This window comes from Pseudophryne corroboree, chromosome 7 (genome assembly GCF_028390025.1).
Source record: "Pseudophryne corroboree isolate aPseCor3 chromosome 7, aPseCor3.hap2, whole genome shotgun sequence".
Lineage (NCBI taxonomy): Eukaryota > Metazoa > Chordata > Amphibia > Anura > Myobatrachidae > Pseudophryne > Pseudophryne corroboree.
The window spans coordinates 293,884,570-293,903,832 of record NC_086450.1 but is presented as its reverse complement, the minus strand read 5'-3'; the positions used below and the strand labels follow the sequence as shown (position 1 = coordinate 293,903,832).

The window sequence follows — 19,263 nt, the reverse complement described above, 5'->3', positions numbered from 1 at the left end:
TTCCCCAGAACTGTTGTGCAATGATGCACAGAAACCTTTTTTGGCTTTAAAAGGTTCCTGACCAGGCCTATGAGCTCCTGAGCCTTCTCCACCGGAAGAAAAACTCTTTTTTGGTCTGTGTCTAGAATCAGGCCCAAAAAGGTCAGACGCGTTGCAGGTACTAGCTGGGATTTCGGTAAATTGAGAATCCAACCGTGCCTCTGCAACGTCTTCACGGACAGAGACACGCTGTCCAGCAACTTCTCCCGAGATCTCGCCTTTATAAGGAGATCGTCCAAGTACGGGATAATTGTAACTCCCTGCTTGCGCAGGAGCACCATCATTTCCGCCATTACCTTGGTGAAAATTCTCGGGGCCGTGGAAAGACCAAACGGCAACGTCTGAAATTGGTAGTGACAATCCTGTACTGCAAATCTCAGAAACGCCTGGTGAGGGGGGAAAATCGGAACATGAAGGTATGCATCCTTTATGTCCAGGGACACCATCCAATCCCCTCCCTCCAGGCTGGCGATGACCATTCTGAGCGATTCCATCTTGAACCTCTTCAAGTACAGGTTCAGGGATTTTAGATTTAGAATGGGTCTGACCAAACCGTCCGGTTTCGGTACCACAAAATAAGAATTTACTTACCGATAATTCTATTTCTCGTAGTCCGTAGTGGATGCTGGGAACTCCGTAAGGACCATGGGGAATAGCGGCTCCGCAGGAGACAGGGCACAAAATAAAAGCTTAAGGATCAGGTGGTGTGCACTGGCTCCTCCCCCTATGACCCTCCTCCAAGCCTCAGTTAGGATACTGTGCCCGGACGAGCGTACACAATAAGGAAGGATATTGAATCCCGGGTAAGACTCATACCAGCCACACCAATCACACCGTACAACCTGTGATCTGAACCCAGTTAACAGCATGATAACAGCGGAGCCTCTGAAAAGATGGCTCACAACAATAATAACCCGATTTTTGTAACAATAACTATGTACAAGTATTGCAGACAATCCGCACTTGGGATGGGCGCCCAGCATCCACTACGGACTACGAGAAATAGAATTATCGGTAAGTAAATTCTTATTTTCTCTGACGTCCTAGTGGATGCTGGGAACTCCGTAAGGACCATGGGGATTATACCAAAGCTCCCAAACGGGCGGGAGAGTGCGGATGACTCTGCAGCACCGAATGAGAGAACTCCAGGTCCTCCTCAGCCAGGGTATCAAATTTGTAGAATTTAGCAAACGTGTTTGCCCCTGACCAAGTAGCTGCTCGGCAAAGTTGTAAAGCCGAGACCCCTCGGGCAGCCGCCCAAGATGAGCCCACTTTCCTTGTGGAATGGGCTTTTACAGATTTTGGCTGTGGCAGGCCTGCCACAGAATGTGCAAGCTGAATTGTACTACAAATCCAACGAGCAATAGTCTGCTTAGAAGCAGGAGCACCCAGCTTGTTGGGTGCATACAGGATAAACAGCGAGTCAGATTTTCTGACTCCAGCCGTCCTGGAAACATATTTTCAGGGCCCTGACTACGTCCAGCAACTTGGAGTCCTCCAAGTCCCTAGTAGCCGCAGGCACCACAATAGGCTGGTTCAAGTGAAATGCTGAAACCACCTTAGGGAGAAATTGAGGACGAGTCCTCAATTCTGCCCTGTCCGTATGAAAAATTAGGTAAGGGCTTTTATAGGATAAAGCCGCCAATTCTGAGACACGCCTGGCTGAAGCCAGGGCTAACAGCATTACCACCTTCCATGTGAGATATTTTAAGTCCACAGTGGAAAGTGGTTCAAACCAATGTGATTTTAGGAATCCCAAAACTACATTGAGATCCCAAGGTGCCACTGGAGGCACAAAAGGAGGTTGTATATGCAGTACCCCTTGACAAACGTCTGTACTTCAGGAACTGAAGCCAGTTCTTTTTGGAAGAAAATCGACAGGGCCGAAATTTGAACCTTAATGGACCCCAATTTGAGGCCCATAGACACTCCTGTTTGCAGGAAATGCAGGAAACGACCCAGTTGAAATTCCTCTGTAGGGGCCTTCCTGGCCTCGCACCACGCAACATATTTACGCCAAATACGGTGATAATGTTGTACGGTTACATCCTTCCTGGCTTTGATCAGGGTAGGGATGACTTCATCCGGAATGCCTTTTTCCTTCAGGATCCGGCGTTCAACCGCCATGCCGTCAAACGCAGCCGCGGTAAGTCTTGGAACAGACAGGGTCCCTGCTGGAGCAGGTCCTTTCTTAGAGGTAGAGGCCACGGATCCTCTGTGAGCATCTCTTGAAGTTCCGGGTACCAAGTCCTTCTTGGCCAATCCGGAGCCACGAGTATAGTCCTTACTCCTCTCCTTCTTATGATCCTCAGTACCTTGGGTATGAGAGGCAGAGGAGGGAACACATACACTGACTGGTACACCCATGGTGTTACCAGAGCGTCCACAGCTATTGCCTGAGGGTCCCTCGACCTGGCGCAATACCTGTCTAGTTTTTTGTTGAGGCGGGACGCCATCATGTCCACCTTTGGTTTTTCCCAACGGTTCACAATCATGTGGAAGACTTCTGGGTGAAGTCCCCACTCCCCCGGGTGGAGGTCGTGTCTGCTGAGGAAGTCTGCTTCCCAGTTGTCCACTCCCGGAATAAACACTGCTGACAGTGCTATCACATGATTTTCTGCCCAGCGAAGAATCCTTGCAACTTCTGTCATTGCCCTCCTGCTTCTTGTGCCGCCCTGTCTGTTTACGTGGGCGACTGCAGTGATGTTGTCCGACTGGATCAGCACCGGCTGACCTTGAAGCAGAGGTCTTGCTAGGCTCAGAGCATTGTAGATGGCTCTTAGCTCCAGGATATTTATGTGAAGTGATGTCTCCAGGCTTGACCACAAGCCCTGGAAATTTCTTCCCTGTGTGACTGCTCCCCAGCCTCTCAGGCTGGCATCCGTGGTCACCAGGACCCAGTCCTGAATGCCGAATCTGCGGCCCTCTAGAAGATGAGCACTCTGCAACCACCACAGGAGAGACACTCTTGTCCTTGGAGACAAGATTATCCGCTGATGCATCTGAAGATGCGACCCGGACCATTTGTCTAGCAGATCCCACTGGAAGGTTCTTGCGTGGAATCTGCCGAATGGGATTGCTTCGTAAGAAGCCACCATTTTTCCCAGAACCCTTGTGCATTGATGCACTGAGACTTGGCCTGGTTTTAGGAGCTTTCTGACTAGTTCGGATAACTCCCTGGCTTTCTCCTCCGGGAGAAATACCTTTTTCTGGACTGTGTCCAGGATCATCCCTAGGAATAGAAGTCGTGTCGTCGGGATCAGCTGCGATTTTGGAATATTGAGAATCCAACCGTGCTGGCGCAGCACTATCTGAGATAGTGCTACCCCGACTTCCAACTGTTCCCTGGATCTTGCCCTTATCAGGAGATCGTCCAAGTAAGGGATAACTAAAACTCCCTTCCTTCGAAGGAGTATCATCATTTCGGCCATTACCTTGGTAAAGACCCGGGGTGCCGTGGACAATCCAAACGGCAGCGTCTGAAACTGATAGTGACAATTCTGTACCACAAACCTGAGGTACCCTTGGTGAGAAGGGTAAATTGGGACGTGTAGGTAAGCATCTTTGATGTCCAGAGACACCATATAGTCCCCTTCTTCCAGGTTTGCAATCACTGCTCTGAGTGACTCCATCTTGAATTTGAACCTTTGTATGTAAGTGTTCAAGGATTTCAGGTTTAAAATTGGTCTCACCGAGCCGTCCGGCTTCGGTACCACAAATAGTGTGGAATAGTACCCCTTTCCCTGTTGTAGGAGGGGTACCTTGATTATCACCTGCTGGGAATACAGCTTGTGAATGGCTTCCAATACTGCCTCCCTGTCTGAGGGAGACGTCGGTAAAGCAGACTTTAGAAAACGGCGAGGGGGAGACGTCTCGAATTCCAATTTGTACCCCTGAGATACCACCTGAAGGATCCAGGGGTCCACTTGCGAGTGGGCCCACTGAACTTCTTGAGACGGGCCCCCAGCGTCATGCTGAGGACTTTGCGGAGGCGGGAGAGGGCTTTTGTTCCTGGGAACTGGCTGTTTGTTGCAGCCTTTTTCCTCTCCCTCTGCCACGGGGCAGAAATGAGGCGCCTTTTGCCCGCTTGCCCTTATGGGGCCGAAAGGACTGCGCCTGATAGTATGGCGTCTTCTTAGGTTGAGAAGCTACCTGGGGTAAAAATGTGGATTTTCCAGCAGTTGCCGTGGCTACCAGGTCTGATAGACCTACCCCAAATAACTCCTCCCCCTTATAAGGCAATACTTCCATGTGCCTTTTAGAATCCGCATCACCTGACCACTGCCGCGTCCATAAACCTCTTCTTGCAGAAATGGACAGCGCGCTAACTCTTAATGCCAGTCGGCAAATATCCCTCTGTGCATCACGCATATATAGAAATGCATCCTTCAAATGCTCTATAGTCAATAATATACTGTCCCTATCAAGGGTATCAATATTTTCAGTCAGGGAATCCGACCACGCCAGGCCCGCACTGCACATCCAGGCTGAGGCTATTGCTGGTCGCAGTATAACACCCGTGTGAGAGTATATACATTTTAGGATATTCTCCAGCTTTCTATCGGCAGGTTCCTTTAGGGCGGCCGTATCAGGAGAGGGTAGTGCTACCTGTTTAGACAAGCGTGTGAGCGCTTTATCCACCCTAGGGGGTGTTTCCCAACGTGCCCTATCCTCTGGCGGGAAAGGGTACGATGCCAATAATAAGAATTTACTTACCGATAATTCTATTTCTCGTAGTCCGTAGTGGATGCTGGGGACTCCGTCAGGACCATGGGGATTAGCGGCTCCGCAGGAGACAGGGCACAAAAGTAAAAGCTTTAGGATCAGGTGGTGTGCACTGGCTCCTCCCCCTATGACCCTCCTCCAAGCCTCAGTTAGGATACTGTGCCCGGACGAGCGTACACAATAAGGAAGGATTTTGAATCCCGGGTAAGACTCATACCAGCCACACCAATCACACTGTACAACCTGTGATCTGAACCCAGTTAACAGTATGATAACAGCGGAGCCTCTGAAAAGATGGCTCACAACAATAATAACCCGATTTTTGTAACAATAACTATGTACAAGTATTGCAGACAATCCGCACTTGGGATGGGCGCCCAGCATCCACTACGTACTACGAGAAATAGAATTATCGGTAAGTAAATTCTTATTTTCTCTGACGTCCTAAGTGGATGCTGGGGACTCCGTCAGGACCATGGGGATTATACCAAAGCTCCCAAACGGGCGGGAGAGTGCGGATGACTCTGCAGCACCGAATGAGAGAACTCCAGGTCCTCCTCAGTCAGGGTGTGCCCCTGACCAAGTATCAGCTCGGCAAAGTTGTAAAGCCGAGACCCCTCGGGCAGCCGCCCAAGATGAGCCCACCTTCCTTGTGGAATGGGCATTTACATATTTTGGCTGTGGCAGGCCTGCCACAGAATGTGCAAGCTGAATTGTACTACACATCCAACTAGCAATCGTCTGCTTAGAAGCAAGAGCACCCAGTTTGTTGGGTGCATACAGGATAACAGCAAGTCAGTTTTCCTGACTCCAGCCGTCCTGGAAACTATATTTTCAGGGCCCTGACAACATCTAGCAACTTGGAGTCCTCCAAGTCCCTAGTAGCCGCAGGTACCACAATAAGCTGGTTCGGGTGAAACACTGACACCACCTTAGGGAGAAACTGGGGATGAGTCCGCAGCTCTGCCCTGTCCGAATGGACAATCAGATATGGGCTTTTTTGAGACAAACGCCGCCAATTCTGACACTCGCCTGGCCGAGGCCAGGGCCAACAGCATGGTCACTTTCCCTGTGAGATATTTCAAATCCACAGATTTGAGCGGTTTAAACCAATGTGATTTTAGGAATCCCAGAACTACGTTGAGATCCCACAGTGCCACTGGAGGCACAAAAGGGGGTTGTATATGCAGTACTCCCTTGACAAACTTCTGGACTTCAGGAACTGAAGCCAATTCTTTCTGGAAGAAAATCGACAGGGCCGAAATTTGAACCTTAATGGACCCCAATTTGAGGCCCATAGACACTCCTGTTTGCAGGAAATGCAGGAAACGACCGAGTTGAAATTTCTTCATGGGGCCTTCCTGGCCTCACACCACGCAACATATTTTCGCCACATGTGGTGATAATGTTGTGCGGTCACCTCCTTCCTGGCTTTGACCAGGGTAGGAATGACCTCTTCCGGAATGCCTTTTTCCCTTAGGATCCGGCGTTCAACCGCCATGCCGTCAAACGCAGCCGCGGTAAGTCTTGGAACAGACATGGTACTTGCTGAAGCAAGTCCCTTCTTAGCGGCAGAGGCCATGAGTCCTCTGTGAGCATCTCTTGAAGTTCCGGGTACCAAGTCCTTCTTGGCCAATCCGGAGCCACGAGTATAGTTCTTACTCCTCTACGTCTTATAATTCTCAATACCTTGGGTATGAGAAGCAGAGGAGGGAAGACATACACCGACTGGTACACCCACGGTGTTACCAGAACGTCCACAGCTATTGCCTGAGGGTCTTTTGACCTGGCGCAATACTTGTCCAGTTTTTTGTTCAGGCGGGACGCCATCATGTCCACCTTTGGTCTTTTCCAACGGTTCACAATCATGTGGAAGACTTCCCGATGAAGTCCCCACTCTCCCGGGTGGAGGTTGTGCCTGCTGAGGAAGTCTGCTTCCCAGTTGTCCACTCCCGGAATGAACACTGCTGACAGTGCTATCACATGATTTTCCGCCCAGCGAAAAATCCTTGCAGTTTCTGCCATTGCCCTCCTGCTTCTTGTGCCGCCCTGTCTGTTTACGTGGGCGACTGCCGTGATGTTGTCCCACTGGATCAATACCGGCTGACCTTGAAGCAGAGGTCTTGCTAAGCTTAGAGCATTGTAAATTGCCCTTAGCTCCAGTATATTTATGTGGGAGAAAAATCTATAGACTTGATCACACTCCCTGGAAATTTTTTTTTTTTTTTTTCCGTGTGACTGCTCCCCAGCCTCTCAGGCTGGCCTCCGTGGTCACCAGCATCCAATCCTGAATGCCGAATCTGCGGCCCTCTAGAAGATGAGCACTCTGTAACCACCACAGGAGAGACACCCTTGTCCTTGGAGATAGGGTTATCCGCTGATGCATCTGAAAATGCGATCCGGACCATTTGTCCAGCAGATCACACTGAAAAGTTCTTGCGTGGAATCTGCCGAATGGAATCGCTTCGTAATAAGCCACCATTTTTCCCAGGACTCTTGTGTAATGATGCACTGACACTTTTCCTGGTTTTAGGAGGTTCCTGACTAGCTCGGATAACTCCCTGGCTTTCTCCTCCGGGAGAAACACCTTTTTCTGGACTGTGTCCAGAACCATCCCTAGGAACAGCAGACGTGTCGTCGGAAACGGCTGCGATTTTGGATATTTAGAATCCACCCGTGCTGTCGTAGAACTACTTGAGATAGTGCTACTCCGACTTCCAACTGTTCTCTGGACCTTGCCCTTATCAGGAGATCGTCCAAGTAAGGGATAATTAAGACGCCTTTTCTTTGAAGAAGAATCATCATTTCGGCCATTACTTTGGTAAAGACCCGGGGTGCCGTGGACAATCCAAACGGCAGCGTCTGAAACTGATAGTGACAGTTCCGTACCACGAACCTGAGGTACCCTTGGTGAGAAGGGCAATTTGGGACATGGAGGTAAGCATCCTTGATGTCCAGGGACACCATATAGTCCCCTTCTTCCTGGTTCGCTATCACTGCTCTGAGTGACTCCATCTTGATTTGAACCTTTGTATGTAAGTGTTCAAAGATTTCCCATTTAGAATAGGTCTCACCGAGCCGTCTGGCTTCAGTACCACAATATAGTGTGGAATAATACCCCTTTCCTTGTTGTAGGAGGGGTACTTTGATTATCACCTGCTGGGAATACAGCTTGTGAATTGTTTCCAATACTGCCTCCCTGTCGGAGGAAGACGTTGGTAAAGCAGACATCAGGAGCCTGCGAGGGGGAGACGTCTCGAATTTCCAGTCTGTACCCCTGGGATACTACTTGTAGGATCCAGGGGTCCACTTGCGAGTGAGCCCACTACGCGCTGAAACTCTTGAGACGACCCCCCACCGCACTTGAGTCCGCTTGTACGGCCCCAGCGTCATGCTGAGGACTTGGCAGAAGCTGTGGAGGGCTTCTGTTCCTGGGAATGGGCTGCCTGCTGCAGTCTTCTTCCCTTTCCTCTATCCCTGGGCAGATATGACTGGCCTTTTGCCCGCTTGCCCTTATGGGGACGAAAGGACTGAGGCTGAAAAGACTGTCTTTTTCTGCTGAGATGTGATTTGGGGTAAAAAAGGTGGATTTTCCAGCTGTTGCCGAGGCCACCAGGTCCGATGGACCGACCCCAAATAACTCCTCCCCTTTATACGGCAATACTTCCATGTGCCGTTTGGAATCTGCATCACCTGACCACTGTCGTGTCCATAAACATCTTCTGGCAGATATGGACATCGCACTTACTCTTGATGCCAGAGTGCAAATATCCCTCTGTGCATCTCGCATATATAGAAATGCATCCTTTAAATTGCTCTATAGTCAATAAAATACTGTCCCTGTCAAGGGTATCAATATTTTCAGTCAGGGAATCCGACCAAGCCACCCCAGCGCTGCACATCCAGGCTGAGGCGATCGCTGGTCGCAGTATAACACCAGTATGTGTGTATATACCTTTTTAGGATATTTTCCAGCCTCTCAGCTGGCTCCTTGAGGGCGGCCCTATCTGGAGACGGTACCGCCACTTGTTTTGATAAGCGTGTGAGCGCCTTATCCACCCTAAAGGGTGTTTCCCAACGCGCCCTAACTTCTGGCGGGAAAGGGTATACCGCCAATAATTTTTTATCGGGGGAAACCCACGCATCATCACACACTTCATTTAATTTATCTGATTCAGGAAAAACTACAGGTAGTTTTTTCACACCCCACATAATACCCTTCTTGTGGTACTTGTAGTATCAGAAATATGTAACACCTCCTTCATTGCCCTTAACATGTAACGTGTGGCCCTAAAGGAAAATACGTTTGTTTCTTCACCGTCGACACTGGAGTCAGTGTCCGTGTCTGTGTCGACCGACTGAGGTAAATGAGCGTTTTACAGCCCCTGACGGTGTTTGAGACGCCTGGACAGGTACTAATTTGTTTGCCGGCCGTCTCATGTCGTCAACCGACCTTGCAGCGTGTTGACATTATCACGTAATTCCTTAAATAAGCCATCCATTCCGGTGTCGACTCCCTAGAGAGTGACATCACCATTTCAGGCAATTGCTCCGCCTCCTCACCAACATCGTCCTCATACATGTCGACACACACGTACAGACACACAGCACACACACAGGGAATGCTCTGATAGAGGACAGGACCCCACTAGCCCTTTGGGGAGACAGAGGGAGAGTTTGCCAGCACACACCAAAAACGCTATAATTATACAGGGACAACCTTTATATAAGTGTTTTTCCCTTATAGCATTTTAAAATATATATATATATATATATATATATATACATATCGCCAAATAAGTGCCCCCCCTCTCTGTTTTAACCCTGTTTCTGTAGTGCAGTGCAGGGGAGAGCCTGGGAGCCTTCCCACCAGCATTTCTGTGAGGGAAAATGGCGCTGTGTGCTGAGGAGAATAGGCCCCGCCCCCTTTTCGGCTGGCTTCTTCTCCCGTTTTTCTGAGACCTGGCAGGGGTTAAATACATCCATATAGCCCCAAGGGGCTATATGTGATGTATTTTTAGCCAGAATAAGGTACTATCATTGCTGCCCAGGGCACCCCCCCCAGCGCCCTGCACCCTCAGTGCCCGCTGCTATGAAGTGTGCTGACAACAATGGCGCACAGCTGCAGTGCTGTGCGCTACCTTATGAAGACTGAAGAGTCTTCTGCCGCCGTTTCTGGACCTCTTCACTTTTCAGCATCTGCAAGGGGGGTCGGCGGCGCGGCTCCGGGACGAACCCCAGGGTGAGACCTGTGTTCCGACTCCCTCTGGAGCTAATGGTGTCCAGTAGCCTAAGAAGCCAATCCATCCTGCACGCAGGTGAGTTCACTTCTCTCCCCTAAGTCCCTCGTAGCAGTGAGCCTGTTGCCAGCAGGACTCACTGAAAATAAAAAACCTAACAAACTTTTACTCTAAGCAGCTCTTTAGGAGAGCCACCTAGATTGCACCCTTCTCGGCCGGGCACAAAAATCTAACTGAGGCTTGGAGGAGGGTCATAGGGGGAGGAGCCAGTGCACACCACCTGATCCTAAAGCTTTTACTTTTGTGCCCTGTCTCCTGCGGAGCCGCTAATCCCCATGGTCCTGACGGAGTCCCCAGCATCCACTTAGGACGTCAGAGAAAACCTTTTAGGAATTATCAGTTTTTTATCGGGGGAAACCCACGCCTCATCACACACCATTTAATTCCTCGGATACAGGAAAAACTACAGGCAGTTTTTTCTCACGAAACATAATACCCTTCTTAGTGGTACTTGTATTATCAGATATATGCAATACATTTTTCATTGCTTCAATCATGTAACGTGTGGCCCTAGTGGAAGTCACGTTTGTCTCCTCATCATCGACACTGGAGTCAGTATCCGTGTCTGTGTCTGCCATTTGAGGTAACGGGCGTTTTAAAGCCCCTGATGGCGTTTGAGACCCCTGGACAGGCACAAGCTGATTAGCCGGCTGTCTCATGTCGTCAACTGTCTGTCGTAAGGAGCTGACACTGTCACGCAGTTCCTTCCACAAGCTCATCCACTCAGGTGTCGACTCCCTAGGGGGTGACAACTGTATAATAGGCAATTGCTCCGCTTCCATCTCATTTTCCTCCTCAAACATGTCGACACAATCGTACCGACACACCGCACACACACAGGGAATGCTCTGATAGAGGACAGGACCCCACTAGCCCTTTGGGGAGACAGAGGGAGAGTATGCCAGCACACACCAGAGCGCTATATATATACAGGAATACCACTATCAAGTGTGCTTTTCCTTTATAGCTGCTGTTAATATAAAACTGCGCCAAATTAGTGCCCCCGCTCTATTTTTTACCCTTTTCTGTAGTGCAGGACTGCAGGGGAGAGTCAGGGAGACGTCCTTCCAGCGGAGCTGTGATGGAAAATGGCGCCCGTGTGCTGAGGAGATAGGCTCCGCCCCCTTCTCGGCGGCCTTTTCTCCCGCTTTTTTGGTAATTCTGGCAGGGGTTAAAATACACCCATATAGCCCTGGGGGTTATATGTGGTGTATTTATGCCAGCCAAGGTGTTTTACATTGCTGCTCAGGGCGCCCCCCCCCTAGCGCCCTGCACCCTCAGTGACCGGAGTGTGAAGTGTGCCTGAGTAACAATGGCGCACAGCTGCAGTGCTGTGCGCTACCTTGTTGAAGACTGATGTCTTCTGCCGCCGATTTTTCCGGACCTTTTCTTGCTTCTGGCTCTGTAAGGGGGCCGGCGGCGCGGCTCCGGGACCGAGCTCCGAGGCTGGGCCTGTGTTCGGTCCCTCTGGAGCTAATGGTGTCCAGTAGCCTAAGAAGCCCAATCCACTCTGCACGCAGGTGAGTTCGCTTCTTCTCCCCTTAGTCCCTCGATGCAGTGAGCCTGTTGCCAGCAGGTCTCACTGAAAATAAAAAACCTAAAACTAAACTTTTCACTAAGAAGCTCAGGAGAGCCCCTAGTGTGCACCCTTCTCGGCCGGGCACAAAAATCTGAGGCTTGGAGGAGGGTCATAGGGGGAGGAGCCAGTGCACACCAGGTAGTCCTAAAGCTTTTACTTTTGTGCCCAGTCTCCTGCGGAGCCGCTATTCCCCGTGGTCCTTACGAAGTTCCCAGCATCCACTAGGACGTCAGAGAAACAGGGATGAATAATAACCCTCTCCTTGCTGGAGATGAGGAACCTTGTGGCAGAGCCGATTTGAAAAACCGGCGAGGGGGCATGTCTTCGAATTCCAGTCTGTATCCCTGGGAAACAATCTCTATTGCCCAGGGAACCACCTGTGCTTGAACCCAGACGTGGCTGAAAAGACGAAGACGTGCCCCACTTGATCTGACCCCCCCCCCCCCCCCCCGGAAAGCCCCAGCGTCATGCTGTGGACTTTGCGGAAGCAGGGGAGGACTTCTGCTCCTGGGAACTAGCTGAGTGCAGCCGTATTCCCTTGCCTTTACCTCTGGCAACGAAGGACGATCCACGTACCTTCTTGTTTTTATTTGAACGAAAGGACTGCATTTGATAATGCGGTACCTTCTTAGAATGCTGCGGGGGAACATAAGGTAAAAAATTCGATTTACCAGCCGTAGCAGTAGAGACTAGGTCCGAGAGGCCTTCTCCAAACAACTCCTCCCCCTTGTACGGCAATGACTCCATTTGCCGCTTCGAGTCGGCGTCTCCCGTCCACTGTCGGGTCCACAAGAGCCGCCTAGCAGAAATAGACATAGCGTTTATTCTAGAGCTTAGTAAACAAATGTCTCTCTGAGCATCCCTCATATACAAGGCAGCATCTCTGATATGCTCCATGGTCATTTGGATGGTATCCCTATCTAAGGTGTCAATCTCCGTAGATCAGGAGTCTGCCCATGCCACGACAGCACTACAAACCCAGGCCGACGCCATGGCCGGCCTAACTATAGTTCATGAATGTGTGTAAATGTGCTTCAGGGTGATTTCCTGCTTGCGATCAGCAGGATCCTTGAGGGAAGCTGTATCCGGAGAAGGCAGTGCCACCTTCTTGGATAAGCGTGTCAGCGCCTTGTCTACTTTAGGCGCAGATTCCCATCGTATCCGATCCTTCTGTGGAAAGGGATACGCCATGAGAATCCTTTTGGGAACCTGTAGTCTCCGATCTGGAGATTCCCAAGCCTTTTCGCATAATTCGCTTAGCTCAAATGAGGACGGAAACGTGACCTCAGGCCTTTTCCCTTTATACATGTGAACCGTGATATGCAAAACCTCCTTTATGGCAATAATCATGTACCTAATACATTTTGCCACCTTCGGCTGTAATTTTGCATCCTCATAGTCGACACTAGAGTCAGTATCTGTGTCGGTATCTGTGTCAGCGACCTGGGATATGGGGCGCTTTTGAGACCCTGAAGGTCCTGGCTCCCCAGGGACAGGCACGGGCTGGCTACCTGACTGATCCCTAGCTTCAGCCTTGTCTAATCTTTTATGCAGCAGATTTACATTTGCATTCAAGACATTTAGCATATCCACCCAGTCCGGTGTCGGCGTTGCCGACGGCGACCTGACATTCAAGCACTCCCACTCCACATTTAGCGAGCCTTCCTCATCAAACATGTCGACACACCCGTACCGACACACTGCACATACCCAGGGAAACTTTTTCTGAAGACAGTATTCCCTTAAAGGCCCTTTGGAGAGACAGAGACAGAGTGTATGCCAGCACACACCCCAGCGCAACAACCTGGAGACCAACACAGAATGTTTTTCCCCCAGTAGCGCTGTATTATATTGTATCTGCCAATTATGTGCCCCCCCCCTCTCTTTTTAAACCCCCTTCACCGTGTGTAATCAGGGGGAGAGTCCGGGGAGCTTCCTCTCAGCGTTCTTTGGAGAGAAAAATGGCGCTGGTGAGTGCTGAGGGAGAAGCCCCGCCCCCTCGGCGACAGGCTTCTATCCCGCTCAAGATCGTGAAAAAATGGCGGGGGCTCAATTATATACATGTACAGTGCCCAGCTGTACATGTATATACCTATTTGCCATCCAAGAGGTGTAACTATTGCTGCCCAGGGCGCCCCCCCCCCCTGCGCCCTGCACCCATACAGTGACTGGAGTGTGTGAGGTGATGTGGAGCAATGACGCACAGCTGCAGTGCTGTGCGTTACCTCTGTGAAGCTGAAGGCTTCTGCCGCCTGAGACGTCTTCTTGCTTCTGCTCTTCTGGCTCTGTGAGGAGAACGGCGGCGCGGCTCCGGGGGTGGACGCCCAGGACGAACCTGTGTTCACCCCCTCTGAAGCTAATGGTGTTTAGTAGCCGAGGCAGCAGATCCTATCAGTTAAGTAGGTCTGACCCTCTATCCTCAGTCCCTCGATGCAGGGAGCCTGTTGCCAGCAGTGCTCCCTGTAAAAAGGTGAAAATCCAAAACAAAAATGCTTTCTATAGCAAAGAACTCAAGAGAGCTCCCTGCAGTGCGCCCTTCATCCTCTGGGCACAGGATCTAACTGAGGTCTAGAGGAGGGACATAGAGGGAGGAGCCAGTGCACACCCAGAATCCAAAGCTTTCTTAAAGTGCCCTATCTCCTGCGGAGCCCGTCTATTCCCCATGGTCCTTACGGAGTCCCCAGCGTCCACTAGGACGTTAGAGAAATAAGATTCATAATATTTAGCACAAAAAAAAAAAGATTTACTAATACCAAATATTACTAGTTACTAGTTTTCCATCTGCATAATGTATATATTTCTGAATGTATCATTAGTATGTTATTATATCTATGCTATTAGTCTAGCATAAGTACATTTGCATATTAAAATGCTTAGACAATATAGAAAACGAATGCTTCCCATTGTTCTTACCAAGTAACACTGGATAAATTTCAGCTTCTAACCAAGGTGTACAGATCTGGATATTCTCAAGCTGAAGCTCTCTTATTAATTTAGTGTAATATTCCTTTAATGGTCCTTTTCCTAAGATTAAAAACAAAATTCAAAGTAATCTTGAGTAACAGATGTAATGCAATGTCAGTGTAAACTCGTATTATAATAGAATACAGATTGCACATTAAAAATGCACGTTATTCATGCCAAAAGAAAACCCATAACCCTGAACACTACAATATAGCATCAGTATAGCAGAGTACTACTGTATGCCCGGTACATGGTGGTACAAGGTACAGTATATCTGCAGATGTGTCCGCATATATCATTACTGTAGTCACGCCAAACAACCCCTCTCAGCACACCAGGTCCAGTGAGACTCTGCTAGCGATAGGCACCTTTTTTGCTGAAAATGCGTCTTACAGGTCTATTCAATTGAAGTCGAAATTGCAGTCAAGTCGCAGACGGCAGTTTTCAACTTTTTTTTGGTCGAATCCAGATTCGAACTATTCAATGGAGATGCCATTTTTCCAACTTGTCGGAAAACACGTGGATCGGCGGATTAGCCGCGAAGCCACGTGTTTTGCCAAATTAGCTGCCAATTCTGACAACTTTTTGGCCCATCTTCCCATCCATAAGGGATACTGGAGACCTTAGTACAATGGGTATAGAAGGGGTCCAAAGGAGCCGGTGCACTTTAAATTTCTTCCACAGGGTGTGCTGGCTCATCCCCACTATGCCCTCCCCTACTGCTCAGTTTAGAAAAATGTGCCCCCAGGAGAGGATGCACACTCTGGAGATCCAGAGTTTTTCTTCAGTTTAGTTTCTGTTTGTTATTTTCAGGTAAGCGGTTTGGGCAACAGCTTACCTGCACTGAGGGGGACACTGGTGGGGGGGCCCGACACCAGCCTCGTTTAGGGGTGCTGAGTCGGATCCCACTGACAGGACAACGGTCCTGAGGGTCAGTGTACTGCAGGCATTGCGCTCTCGCGCACACACCCGCAGCACGCTGCACACCCCCAGTACAGAGCCTGAAGGTCGGCAGAGTGAGGAGTGACAACCCTGGACCCCGCTAGGGGGAAACCCTGTTCCTATGTGCGGCATGAACGCAGGGCGGGCAAACTGACGCTCCTGGAGGTGATCCCATAAACCCCCCCCTGCGTAGACTGGCAGCGATAGTGAAAATAGGCGATTGTACCTTATTTTACACACTTTGAAGACATTTGCCAGTATAAATATCAGCATAGCTCCGGCGCCATTGTAGGTGCGGAGCTTCCTCAGAGCGGGACTAGCGTCTTCTTGGCGCCATTTCCGGCACACACAGCACTGCTGCAGGACTGCCAGCTCCTCCAAGGGATCCTTCTCGGCCAGAGACTGGTACAGGGGTGTAGTTAAGGGGGAGAGCCCGCTGTGAGACCTATATTATTAGGCTCTTCAAGCAGTTAGCACTATATAACAAATTGTCTCACTTCTAACTATATAATTGTTAGTTTTCATGCTGGTGCTGGTCCCTCCACACACAATAGTCTTGGGCAGGCTTGCTTGTACCTGTTATTCTCTATGTTTGTGTGTGAATGTTAATGTCCTTTGTCAGCATGGTGAAACAAATCTGTGTGCACTGTTTGTCACACCATGTTTTCCTCCTCCCCTGAAGATTCTCTCATGTGTGAACCATACAGTCAGCCCTCACAAGATAGTGGGGCTTCAGGGGGTGATTTGCAGGAGCCTGCGTGGCTCAGCTCTATAAAATCTATGATCGTTGACATGTCAAAAGTACAGACTACTGCTAGGCAAGAAAGGCAGCAGTTACAACAGTCTACTGCTGCTCTGGCAAAAGATAGGGCAGAAAGTAGACGTGTTTCTTCTCTATCCAATCAGTTACCCCAAAAAAGGGGCTTACCCGATATCCTCTCAGCATCTGAGGAGGAGGTACCAGAGGTAGAGGAGGGGGAAGAGCTGGAATCTAATACTGAATTAGATGATTCCTCTGGTGCACAAGGAGTAGACTTACTTTTTGCTATAAGAGATGTCTTAAATATTCCTGGGAATGAGACAGATGTGCAGCAATCCTTTTTATCATCACAGAAAAAGCTACAGGTCACATTTCCTGACTCTAAGAAACTGGATGATCTTTTGAGAGAGCAATGGGCAAATCCTGAAAAGAAATTCCAGGTGTCAAACTAATGGATGGTCACCTTCCCTTTTGCACAAGAGGGGCCCAAGGTCTGTGAAACTCACCCTGCTGTTGATGCATCAGTATTGAGTCTGTCAAGAAAATACAGTACTGCCGGTTCCTGGGGCTACGGCCTTAAAGGAACCCGCAGACAGGAAAATAGAAACAACTTTAAAGTCTATTTATGTTGCAGCGGGGGCCTCCCAGAGGCCTGTTATTGCAGGTTGTTGGATGACACATGCCATTCATACTTGGGCCGGTAACATCCAAGAGGGCCTTGCTGGGGACAAGTCCCTAGCTGATATGGTGATACTAATTCAGCACATACAGGAGTCTGCCCGCTTTCTCTATGATAACATCAAAAGTATTGGGGTAATAAATGCCCTTACCATGGCGGTTTCCGCACGCAGAGCGTTGTGGTTACGTCAGTGGGTGGCGGACGCGGAGCCAAAAAGAGTGTGGAAGCCTTACCCTTCACAGGAGATTGGCTGTTCGGGGGTGAATTGGATACCTGGATTTCAAAGGCTACTGCTGTTAAGTCCACGTACCTCCCCTCGACTCCTCCACTGGCTAGACGTTCCTACATTGGGCCAACTCTGCAGTCATTTCAGGTGCCGCGCTTTAAAGGTAAGGCGCAAGGTGACTCAAATGCGGCACGAGGTTCAAGAGGCAAGTCTCGTAAACCTGCCACCTCCGCTTCCAAGTAACAGGGCATCAGCTCCGTCTCCTCTAAACCCTCAGCATGACGGTGTCCCTCCACTCCAGGGGGACCCCAGGGTGGGAGCTCGTCTGAGATTCTTCAGCTCCATCTGGAACAGCTCCTGCCAGGACGCCTAGGTAAAAGAACTAATCTCCCAAGGCTATAAGCTGGAATTCGAAAGTCTTCCACCTCTCAGGTTTTTCAAGTCGGGTTGACCAGCTTCAGAAACCATGCGCCTCTTGTTGCAGGAGGCCATTCAAAAGTTAGCGCAGACCCAGGTCATTGTTCCTTCAGCCTATCCACGGCCCCAAGGGTTTTCCCCAAAGTGATGGTGGAAATGATGTTCAACTTAGGATTCAAAGTGTGAACATTGTCCCCTACCTGGACTATGGGGGTCATTCCGAGTTGTTCTCTCGTTGCTGATTTTCGCTATGCTGCGATTTGTTGCAAATTGCGCATGTGCAAGGCACGCAGGGCGCATGCGCTTCGTTATTTAACACAAAACTTAGCAGTTTTGCTGTGGATCCTGCAGCGCTTTTCAGTCGCACTGCTGTTCGGTAAATAATTGACAGGAAAGGGGCGTTTCTGGGCGGCAACTCAGCGTTTTCCCGGCGTTTGCGAAAAAACGCGGGCGTGTCAGGGAAAAATGCGGGAGTGTCTGGCCGAACACAGGGAGTGTTTGTGACGTCAAACCAGGAACTAAACGGACTGAGCTGATCGCAATCTGTGAGTAGGTCCGGAGCTACTCAGAAACTGCAAAGAATTATTTAGTAGCAGTTTTGCTAATTTTTCGTTCGCTATTCTGCTAAGCTAAGATACACTCCCAGAGGGCGGCGGCCTAGCGTGTGCTATGCTGCTAAAAGCAGCTAGCGAGCAAACAACTCGGAATGACCCCCAATATGCTGATCAAAGCAAGATCGAAGGAAGTTCTGGACAGCATCTCCCGCACTACATCCCTGCTATCACACCATGGGTGGATTCTGAACTTTCCACCCACCCACCTGGAGCCAACCCAGCGTCTCCAGTTTCTCGGGATGATCCTGGACAGTGGCTCAGAAGGTCTTCCTCCCTACGGACAAGGCGAACGCAATTCAGGAGTTGGGTCGGGCAGTTCTGCAGAAGAATAAACAGTCCTTGTATACACACAGACGTACCGGGAGGTCAACTAAATGTCACTCCCCGGACGTCTGTGGGCAGACAATATCTCAGGCGCACCAGTATACTGGTTATGATAAATCTTGCCCTAATCCCAATAAGGAAAAGGAACCAAAATTTTATACCGATTGCCACTTATTCAAAAACAAGCTGCTCCCACTTATAGCTAGAAGTAAACTATACAACAGTCACAGATATATTGTAAAGAGAGCGCTAAACACCTGCAGTGTCTATAAATTAATAGTGCAAAAAAGGAAAAAGTGCCTATAATATTTATGACCTTCTGATGAAACCGTTCAATTGACATAACGGAGAAACGCGTTAAGGACATTTCCATACTTTATTTGGGAACACCGACGTTTGGGACCACAGAACCGACATCTTGGTAAAATATCTCCAACCTATACCTTGGTGAGGAGCTCCTTTAAAAGTACCAACGAGGAGAAGCTGAGCGGCGTGCAGCCACAGTTGGGAGTTGCTTCCTCACCCCCCTTATTGGAAGTACTGAGGTCAGTATGTGAAGTTGCAAACACTCCGGGAATACGCGACTCCGGCAGAGAGACACTCAGGCGGAGGCCTGACGTAGGGCGTTGTATATGGCCCTTAGTTCCAAGAAGTGAAGACAAGTCTCTTGACTTGACCAAAGACCTTGGACATT

At 49.6% G+C, this 19,263-nt stretch overlaps 1 protein-coding gene across 5 annotated transcripts in view; it reads right to left on the bottom strand.

Annotated features, from left to right (window-relative positions):
- The window catches only part of ALG1 (ALG1 chitobiosyldiphosphodolichol beta-mannosyltransferase), a 190,351-nt gene that overhangs the window by 31,859 nt on the left and 139,229 nt on the right, over positions 1-19,263 (bottom strand). For all 5 annotated transcript variants that reach the window (XM_063934235.1, XM_063934234.1, XM_063934233.1 and 2 more), the window contains one exon: positions 14,557-14,667. In XM_063934235.1, coding sequence (XP_063790305.1) covers positions 14,557-14,667 — 111 coding nt within the window. The remainder of the gene's footprint in view (positions 1-14,556; positions 14,668-19,263) is intronic.